The sequence below is a fragment of the Neophocaena asiaeorientalis genome, unplaced genomic scaffold (genome assembly GCF_003031525.2).
Source record: "Neophocaena asiaeorientalis asiaeorientalis breed wild unplaced genomic scaffold, Neophocaena_asiaeorientalis_V1.1 scaffold43, whole genome shotgun sequence".
Classification (NCBI taxonomy): Eukaryota; Metazoa; Chordata; class Mammalia; order Artiodactyla; family Phocoenidae; genus Neophocaena; species Neophocaena asiaeorientalis.
In genome coordinates this window covers 10,955,099-10,964,899 of record NW_020173674.1, presented here as the reverse complement: position 1 = coordinate 10,964,899, position 9,801 = coordinate 10,955,099, and the positions used below count along the sequence as shown (strand labels likewise).

The 9,801-nt window shown below is 52.8% G+C and overlaps 1 protein-coding gene across 1 annotated transcript in view; it reads left to right on the top strand.

The window, feature by feature from the left end:
- The first annotated feature begins 2,268 nt into the window (after positions 1–2,268).
- DTX4 (deltex E3 ubiquitin ligase 4) overlaps positions 2,269–9,801 on the top strand; it is a 33,811-nt gene continuing 26,278 nt past the window's right edge. Inside the window, exon 1 of the mRNA XM_024749482.1 lies at positions 2,269–2,492. Within this exon, the coding sequence (XP_024605250.1) occupies positions 2,282–2,492 (211 nt within the window). The 5' untranslated portion in view covers positions 2,269–2,281. The remainder of the gene's footprint in view (positions 2,493–9,801) is intronic.

Sequence of the window (9,801 nt, the reverse complement as noted above, 5' to 3'; positions counted from 1 at the left end):
GGGCCTCTCAGTGTTGGGGCCTCTCCCGTTGAGAAACACAGGCTCCGGACACGCAGGTTCAGCAGCCACGGCTCACGGGCCTAGCCGTTCTGCGGCATGTGGGATCTTCCCGGACCGAGGCTCGAACCCGCGTCCCCTGCATCGGCAGGCGGACTCTCAACCACTGCGCCACCAGGGGAGCCCTACATGACCTTTTCTTCAATTCTACTTGTGTCCTCTCAGAACACTCTATCCTCGTTTTCTCCCTTCCTTTCTTTCACACTGAGGCACTTTTACACTGCCATATATCTTGCCTCTTATCACACCATCTCCTCATCATGTAACTTGCGTTATGGAACAAGGTGTAACTTGCGTTATGGAACAAGGTGAGTTTTTTGTTTGCTTGTTTGTTTGGTTTGGTTTGGTTTTTTTGCCCAACTAGTTTCTGGGTACCAGTTTCCCCTCTGCTGAACATGTAACTGGGGCAAACTGCTCAAATTCCCTAAGCCTTGCCGTTTATAACATGGGAATAATAGCGACTCTTGTTAGGGTTAACTGAGGTAGCCTTAACTCCTTTTCCTTTTGTCCTTCAAACCCTAAAATTCCATGTTTTAATGAATGGTGTTGATTGAGTTGGATTGGGAGACTGGCCTTAGGGAAGAGGTTTACTGGAGATTCTGGAGGTCACCCTGGGGAGATTTCTGGGAAAGGGGACCAGCAAGAACAGAGCTCAGAGGTAGCCTCAAGCCTGGTGCTTTTGGAGGCCCGAAGACGAGCATGTTTGATATTTTTCCTTTTATTTTGTACTTAGAACTCAGTGAGGAGGGAGGTAAATAAAGGTAGGGGGTGAAAAAGATTTGGAAAGAACTAGTGATGGGAGAAAGGACAGGTATAATTCAAGAGAGAACAAGAAACAGGGAGGGAAAGCAAATCTTCCAAAGCAAAAGAGATCATATATTATGAAAGAAAACGATTATTTCAGAAAGTTTCATAATCCCGGTTCCTAACACATAGTCTACTTTTATTTTTCTATATCCTATCCTGGCTCTTGAGCGTATGAATTCATTGTCTTACGTAGCTGCAACTTTAGCAAAACAAAGTTTGTGTTTTCTGGCAAGATTAATATGTAAGCCCGATGTCAATCTACCTTTTTAGTCAGAACGCACCCATTTTAGATTATTTTCCACGTTGACTATTGATGACCAAAACAACCAAGTCTAGCTTGTGTCTGTCTTAGTGTCTCATTATTTCGGTCATAGAAATCCTGAAAAATAAATCAATTTAGCATGTGTCTTCTTGATTCTGGTAACGTCTAAGCAGGCCAGAAAAACCACATTTGCTCCCTACCATAGACAGTGTTAATCCATCACCTCTCAAATTGCTGCATCCCTTTGGACTGGGTCTCGTAAGCAGAGAGGCCCAGTTAGTTGAGCTAACTGGTGTGTGGCCAGTGGCCGGCACGCGTCTCTTTAGGCCAGCAGGGAGCGCGTGAGCTCCAGGGCACCTGCTCTAGTCGTCAGGGGGCGTGGCTCTGCATCCTTGACGGACAGCTGAGGATGCGGACGAAGATGAGGTAATTACAACCACACCAAGGAGAGCGTGCGGCTGTGGGCGCGTGTGCGTGCGAGCGTGAGTGTGCAAGACACTAAGTGTCTCGGAGCTCGCTGTCCGGACACCGATCACACTGCATTAAAGAGAAAGAAAGACAAGAAAAAAGAAAATTCCATTGCTGGGAGGGAGACTGCAAAGTTACGGCCGGCGACAGCTGCAGTCCCAGGGCTTTGTCCTGGGGGGGTCGCTTTTCCGCGTCTAGGGACCGGAGAAACCCTCCGCAGGCGCGGGTTTGCCCGAGCGCCGGGCTTGGGAGGGGCGACTCATTCTAGAAGCAGCTGAGCGGAGCCACAGGGAGGGGGAGCTCTGTCCCAAGCGGCGACAACTGAACGTGCGGTGAAAGGGTGGGGAGGGAGGGGAGGGAACTCGGCGTGCCAGTCCGAGCGCGATCGCGCGGCGAGATCCCACCCCGGCGTCTGCAGAGCCCGAGGCGCAACTGGTGCGAGGGCTTGATGCTCGCCTCGCCGTCGGCCCCAGCTCGCGGCCGCCGGGGCTCCGGCCGCGCGCCCGCCGGGTGGCTTTGCTAGGCGGGGGCCAGTTTGCAGAGAGCCGGACACTTGCATGAAGCGACTCGACTGAGCGCGGTCGAGGCCCGGAGGCGGCGGCGCAGGAGGAAGCGGAGGAGGGCGGGCGCGCCGGGCCCGGGAGGCAGGCATCGCAGCGCTGCCGCCGCCGCAGCCCCGGGCTCGCCATGCTCCTGGCCTCGGCCGTGGTGGTCTGGGAATGGCTGAACGAACACGGCCGCTGGCGTCCCTACAGCCCGGCCGTGAGCCACCACATCGAGGCGGTGGTTCGCGCCGGCCCCCGCGCCGGGGGCAGCGTGGTGCTGGGCCAGGTGGACAGCCGTCTCGCGCCCTACATCATCGACCTGCAGTCTATGAACCAGTTTCGCCAGGACACCGGTGAGCCGGCCGCCCCTGCCCCGCCCGCGCCTCCTCCCCTGCCTGCCCTGAGGTCTCCCACGTCGCGAGCCCACCGGGGCCCACCTTTGTCCGCATCTCCATACACTGGTGTCACCGAGAGGGGGTCGTGGAGGGGGCGCTTGACGTCCCACGATGCTCTTAAGATACCCCGTGCAATAAACGTCCATGCAAATAGTATCCGTGGTTTGGTTATGCAAACCGAGCTTCAACCTAGCTCCTGAAAAACCCCCTTTCACGCCCCCCTTTGAAACGCTTGGTGGCTCTTGTAGAAATTCCGGGGCTCACCAGCCCACAAGCAATCCTAGCTGATAGGAAAGGCTTGCTGCTCTCATTCCTCACACATCACCTTGGCTGACTGACCCTACTGTACCTCAGGCGCCCTTGGGCCTGCCGCACGTTCCCCTGGTCAACCACCTTGCTGCCTCTACCCCTCCGCGGTGGGATGGCTTCCCACAGCTGCATCCTGGGGGGGAGGAAGAAGGGATTCCCGGGAGGCTTTCACTGTGGTCTCCTACGGGCAGGGAGGGGCCTTTCTGGGAACAGAGATGGACTTGGGGGATTCCAGGGCAGGAAACGCCTGGGTTGCTGTGGCATTGGTGAGTGCCTCTGCTTGGGCACTCCAAGCGTTGAAGCAACAGGCCAGAGCAGATGGAGGGAATGGGGGGAGGGACACAGCTCCGGAATGCCTGGCTGGGAAGCTGATCGCTTTGTCCTTGGAGGAGAAGGATTCCTAAAAAGAAACTGTCCCCAAGATGCACCCCGTAAAGGTCCCCTATGGGGGACACTGAACTCCTATCTTTCTGTGAGAATCAAGTTGCCACTGTGGCCACCGCAAATCCCACATCCCAGCTGGCCAGCCTTTCCAGGTCAGAGCCAAGAAGAGAGCCTGCAGGCTGGAGGTCAGGGTGGCGGGTCCTTGACGTGAGGAGCAGAGGGGGGGCTGCATCTCTTTGCGTGGCCCACGCATGGTGCCCAGGCTTAATTTACCTGGGACAGGTCTGTCTCTCCAGTAGCCTCTTCACAGAGGTGGGCAGTTGTTTTGGGGATTCTGGCTCGGCTTTCCCGAGAGTGTGACCCAGGAGCCTGGAGAGACAGGTGTGGAAGGGAGGGACCGGAGGGGAGGACCGGGTGAGTCCCAGAGGGTCAGAGAACAGCTGTGTGAGCAAAGGCATCTCCGCCTCCTTGGAAAGCCCCCGCATCCTGTGCGCTAATTAGGATTGTCATGGGAAAGGGGTATCTTTCCACCCTCGTGTCCTCATCTTTAGTCATAACTCCTAACAACCTCTTTGCCAAGGACTTTGTAGACACCGACCGACTGAGTGAAGCTTTCTGGGGAAAGGATTCCAGAAGCGTTAGCATCTGGAGGGGCTTAAACCTTGGTGGGAAAGGGAGGGGGTTGGAGCTGAGAGGGACCGGGAGGAAGAGGGAATAAGGAGGAATGTGGGGAGGTCGAGAGAGAGGATTAAGTGTGGCCAAGGGGGAAGGGGGAGAAGGTAACTGTGTACTTTGGACAGAAGTCCGAGAGGTGAGGGTGGAGGCATCAGACTGGGGAGGGGGAAGCTAGCCCTGTAGGTGGGGTCAGAGAGTCTGACAGTCAAGACACCTACCTGACAGGGGACTCCAATCCTGCTCGGAATAAACGGGCAGGTGTTAGCTTTTCTATTTCAGACTGAATCCCAGCAGCAGATGGAGAGACACCTTGGTGACATAAAGGTCCCAGGCCTTGTCCCACATTTGAGAAGGGGGCAAGTTTAATCAGTGTTTAGGGATGTCTGAGATGGGTGTGGTTCCTAGGAAGGGTCATGGCCTGAAGGGCTCTTACTGCAGAAATGAAGTTCTGGAGAAAACTGTGTTGAAGGACAGTTGCTACTTATCCCAGGTCTGACCACCCTTCCCTGAGGACAGGCTGCCCACTGCCTGGTGGTTCACAGTTAAGTCGGAGGCTGGAGCTCCTCAGATTTTAGACCCGACCTGGCCCTGGATCATTTTTCAAACTGCCTCAGGGTGTGTTTTACATTTTTTTGTCTGTCTTTGAGGGATTCAGACTGCTTTGGTGTCATCCACTCATTCTAATGGTTGATCGGCCAACGTGGGCTGAGAGCCTCCATCCTCAGCGCCAGGCCCCGCGCTGGGTGCGCTGGGTGAGAAGGCACTGGGCTGAATTCCCAGGACTGCTGGGTCTGTCGGGGAGCTTGTCAAAGCAGAATAGAATCTCTGGGTTTCTGGGCTCACAGCCCCCTCCTCTGTCTTCTCCATCAACAGACACACAGTTCCTCTCAATATAGCTCATTGATGAAGCCGTGACAGGGTAGGAACTGTAAACCACCGGCTCCCAGGCAACCTCCGCCAAGCCCTGGCAACGTTTAATTAAATTACCCACCATCCCCAAGCCACAGTTTGAAGCTGGGAACCAGAAACATCCCCATAAACAAAGGAGAGCTGGAAGTCCCCTGCCCAGAGGCGATTCCTCTCTTTTTTTGTTGTTGCCTCCTCTGTGTGGGGACATTTCCTGACATGGGAGCTGTGTTTTTTCAGAAGTTGCCTGCCCTGCTGCCAAGGAAGTCCTCAGACTCTCCACTCCCCTGGGTTCCGACCTCATCCAGTCTGTCTCCAGGGAGATGGCTGGGAGGTTGCGGATACCCTCTGCCCACCTCTGTTTGTCCTGGGCCCTTCTCCTTCCCCAGACCGTCTCTGAGTCTGCGCTTATTTGCATTCTATGCTGGTCTCCTCTAGGCATTTTGGGCTAGAGAATGGGGAAGAAGGGAAGAGACAGGGCTAGATAGAGGTGAAGGAGTCTTGGCTGCTTCGAAAAGCCTCTGTTGGGTCCTCTCCACCCACGATCATTCACCTTGACTGGGCTGACCTTTTTCTGTTGTAGGGCAGTGGCTGGAGCTCTGTCCCCTGTAACTTCCAACATCCCTGTGCTCTGTATCTTCCAACATACCTGATCATTGCCATTTTCAGGGCCTGGCGACAGGATGGGGGAGGACCCGGGCTGGCAGTGGGAGACGTGACTCAGGGTCTCATTCCAGACCCACTGGCTTACTCTGTGGCCTTCAGCAAGTGCCTCGTCTGCTCAGGCCTCATTCTCCCTCGTAGAATGAAGAGCAGCCTTAAGGTTCCTTCTGGCTCCTTTCCTCCCATCATGCAGATCGGCAGGTGAACTCTGAACTCTTGGACTCTGCGCCAGTGATGACTCTAATTAGAAGTAACATGGTATGAGGGAGGGTTCTTTCCAGCTCAGTTTTCTGTGCCTATTTTGCCTCTTTTATGTCTTTAACGCAGTGACAGGAGTCAGATGGAGAGTGATTCAAGGGTTTGATAGAAGCTGATTTTTAGCCCCCCCCCCCCAACTATACTCCCCACCCTGAGCGAGCACAAGAGTGGTGGGAGCAAATGTCACGACCACGTGATAGCTCCAGTATGAGGGAGGCACCGAGCACATTGCACACATCATCTGGTTTCATCCTCGGCCATCTTATGAAGGACCCATTGTTCTCATTTCATAGGAAAGGAAACAAGTTGAAAAAGATGAAGTTGCTCAAAGTTTTACAGCTAGTCCACGGCAGAGCTGAGATTCTGAACCAAGTGCCCATGTCCTCCTTCGTTTGGTGAACACTTATGGACCACCTACTTCTTGCAGGCACTGTTCCAGGCTTGTGGGATATAGCGATAGCAAACCATCCAAGTCTTTGCCCTCATGGAACATTCTCATGAGGGTGAGGGGTGCTGGTAAGAGAGGCCTGGGATTTCCTGGGTACAGGAGCACAGTGTTGTATGGATGTGGGTGAAATGCCCTGGAGCCCTAGGGTCATGCCTGAAAGGTGTTGTCTCTCATTTCCCAGGAGCCAGAACAACTCGGGTGCTTTGGGATGTACGTGTCTGAGTTGCTGGAAGAAGCTTTTTTCCTCTTTCTTCCTCCTCAGTCTGTGAAATCCTTTATCCCTGTGCCATTAGAAGCCTTGTCCTTGGGTCACACTGCATCTTAGGACCCAGTGGATTTCCTCAGATCATCTAATTCAGGGTCCTGACTGTAGAAAGGTCCAGGACTCGCCCATGTCAGATGGAGTGATCTCAGAATAATCAGAGAATGTAATCCCACCATCTCTCTTGTCCCACGACTTTCGTGCTGAGGTCTGCCTTCTGTTTTTAACTAACCCTCTAGGGCTGCACCGAACGCAGCATCCTTCCTTCCAAAAATCAGCTCTTCCTTGTGACACCCCTCTTCTTGTTAAATGACGTCACTGCCTTACTGCTTGCTCGTGGTCCAAGCCTCAGGGGTCTTTGACTCGTCTCGTCATTCTTTTTGGATGCCCCACATATACAGGCATGTGGAAGCTGAAACTTGAGCATACGCGGTGCACATTCTGCAGTTGTTCACATGTAGATTCCCGGGCCCAGCTCCCAGGGATGCCGACCCTCAGGTCTGGAGGGTGTTGCTGATCTGTTCCCCAGGAGATTCGAAAGCACGTGATCCTGGATCACTTGGAATGCGTTCAGCTACTTGTGGTCAGGTCCTGCCCATTACGTAGGGTCCCTCTGGTCTACCACCTGCTTTTCATTTTTGCTGCCAGCACCCTCCCCCTTCCCCCCCCCCCATTACTTCTCATTTGGAACTAATAAACGGAGCAGCTCTGGTGTCATCACTTCTCTGTGTCACAAACCTCACTGGTTCCTCGTGGCCTGTATATAAAAGCCCTCATAGCCTGGCAGTCCAGACCATCTATGCCCTGGCTCTCACGCACCTTTCCAAGTTTATCTTCCTGTATGCCCATATTTTCCTCTACTCCCGCCAAACAGATGCGCCTTTTATTCTCAGGCATTCCCTTAGACACCCTCCCGCCAACTATTCACAAGGTCCCTTCTCCTGAGATGCCCTTCTTCGTCATTTTCACCTGTTGAGGTTCTCCTCATTCGGGCCCTATGGTCTCTGTTATACTCTCCATTTCTTGAAATGTTCTCCAAATTATGATTACTTCCTTTCTTCAGTGGATATTTATTGAGCCCTCAGGACATGCTAGGCATGGGGGCTACAGCCACAAGCAAACTCCTGGATGCCCACCCTCATGAGATTGGGAGTCCCATGAGGTAGGTGGACATTCATCAAATGAATCACACAAATGAATGTGTAACTGCACCTCAAGACAGTGCAAAATATAGGAGCAGGAGTTTTACCTGGTCGGACAACCCAGAGAGCTTTCCTCGAGGAAGTGAGCTGAAATCTGAAGGATGGGTAGCCAGGAGGATGCCAGAGTGTGTGAGGGGAGGGACCGAGATTGTGAAGCAGCCCAGAGAGGAGAAGAGGCAGTGACGAGAGTCTGCAGGAGGCCAGTGGGGCAGAAATGTGGGCAGAGTGTATTAGGATTCGAGGAGACCACAGAGGTTGTGGGTGGAGAGCATCTTGGTCTTGACCTACAAGGAAGTCATGGAAGGGATCGAAGCACCGTGGGGTTGTGGTTACATTTTCTGCTAACATTGCATTTGTTGACACCCTTTGTGGTGGCATATTCTGCCTCATAACTAGGCACTTGTCTTGTTTTAGACTGGGAGGTGCTTCAGGAGCGCCTGAATCTGCATTCCCCACAGCAGCTAATGCATAATGTGGGATAAATGATCAAATGCCAACGTAGCCAGAAGTCCTCACCCCATCACAGCACGTCTGTGGAGCCCTCGTTACTGCCGACTCTGGGTTAGACACTGATATGAAAAGTGCCAAGATGCTTGTATCCATCAGACATAAGCAGCTGTGCACCCCAGACTCCTTGAAGATGGAGCCCGGACTAGGAGAGCATTTCAAGAAATGGATGGCAAATGGCATAGGACCTGAAGGATAAGGAAAGTTTCAGTAGATCAAAACAGCAAAGGAGGGCATTTTGATAGACGGGACCTGGTGAATAGTAGGGGCAGCGGACAGTCAGGGAACACTGAGGGAATGCAGGAGGAAAAGGGGGCATCTGTCCAGGGCAGAGAGGAGGACACACCTGGAAAGAGGCAGGGCAGAGTTTCCAGAAATTCTGGGGCAACTCCCAGGCATAGCTGGGACTGACACCACCATTGTGAAAAATGCATTTTAAGCACATTTATGAGAATTGGTCAAGTGCATTGTTTGTCCCTGCTACCCTGGAGAGAGAATAAAATAGTGTCATTTAAGCTCTCTAAACTTAATGTCCTCATCTTTAAACATTGTTTCACAGGATTGCCAGGGAGATCAAATGAGATAGGATAGCTGAAGTTGTTTTCTAAGTAACAAAGATTGTGCAAAGAGGGAGTTTAAACTCTCTCTCTGGTCCTCCTCTTCTCTCTCTCTGTCTCTGTCTCTGTCTCTGTCTCTCTCACACACACGCACATACACACACACGTCACATCCCCTGGACTAAACTTTCCCCGTGACTTCTCCATCCTGCTAAGACGTACAATAGAAGATAAATTACGATAATAATCACCAACTTTTATTGAGCACTTGCCAAGCAACAGGTATTATCTTAGCATTTATATTCATTCCTGCATTTAATCCTCAAATCCACCCTTTGAAGAAGCTACCCAGGACCCAAACAGATGAGGAAACTAAGGCTTAATCACGCAGCTGGAAGGGACGGAAACTCTGCTGTTGGATCCAAAGGCTGCGCTGTTTGTCCCCCAGCAAGCTGGCGCCTTAGGAAGGAAATGGCGGCAAACCAGGGGCCTACTGGCCACCCCGTTCCTCCTGCTCTCCCACTCCCCCCACATCCAGCAGACCTCCTGGCGCTGAATAGGGAGGGGATTGTTCTGCTTCTCCCTCCTGCTTCTGACTGTTGATGTTTGGGGTCATTAAGGGGCTTGGAGATGGGGGCGGGGGGGTTATGACCTGGCAAAGGCCTGAATAGTCATTGTTCCTTTTCTTCCCCCCTTGAATGAGATTCTGTCCCCAGTCTTGGTGTCTCCCTCTGGGTTGGAGGAGGAGGTGGGTCAGAGGCCAGGAAAGGGGAGCCTTTTCCCACCACTTTGATGGATAGAGCTTAAGCTGACGGATTCCAGCATCCTTGGAGCTCTCCCCAGTCTCCCTACCCGGCCTTGAACCAGGCATCTTCAGTCTTGATGTTAATATCCATGAAATGAGCCCTGGTTGGGCATGGATCTGAATTCAAGGTTCCGGTAGATAGAGGAGAAAGAGGCAACAGTTACAGGTTTAGTTTTCCCTGACAGTCCTGCAGGTTCATTTCTGCTGTCCTATTCCCCTGCAACAAACCCTAATCTCCTCCCTGCTCTCACCACCTCCCATCCCACCCACTGTGAGACTGTCGAAATTGAG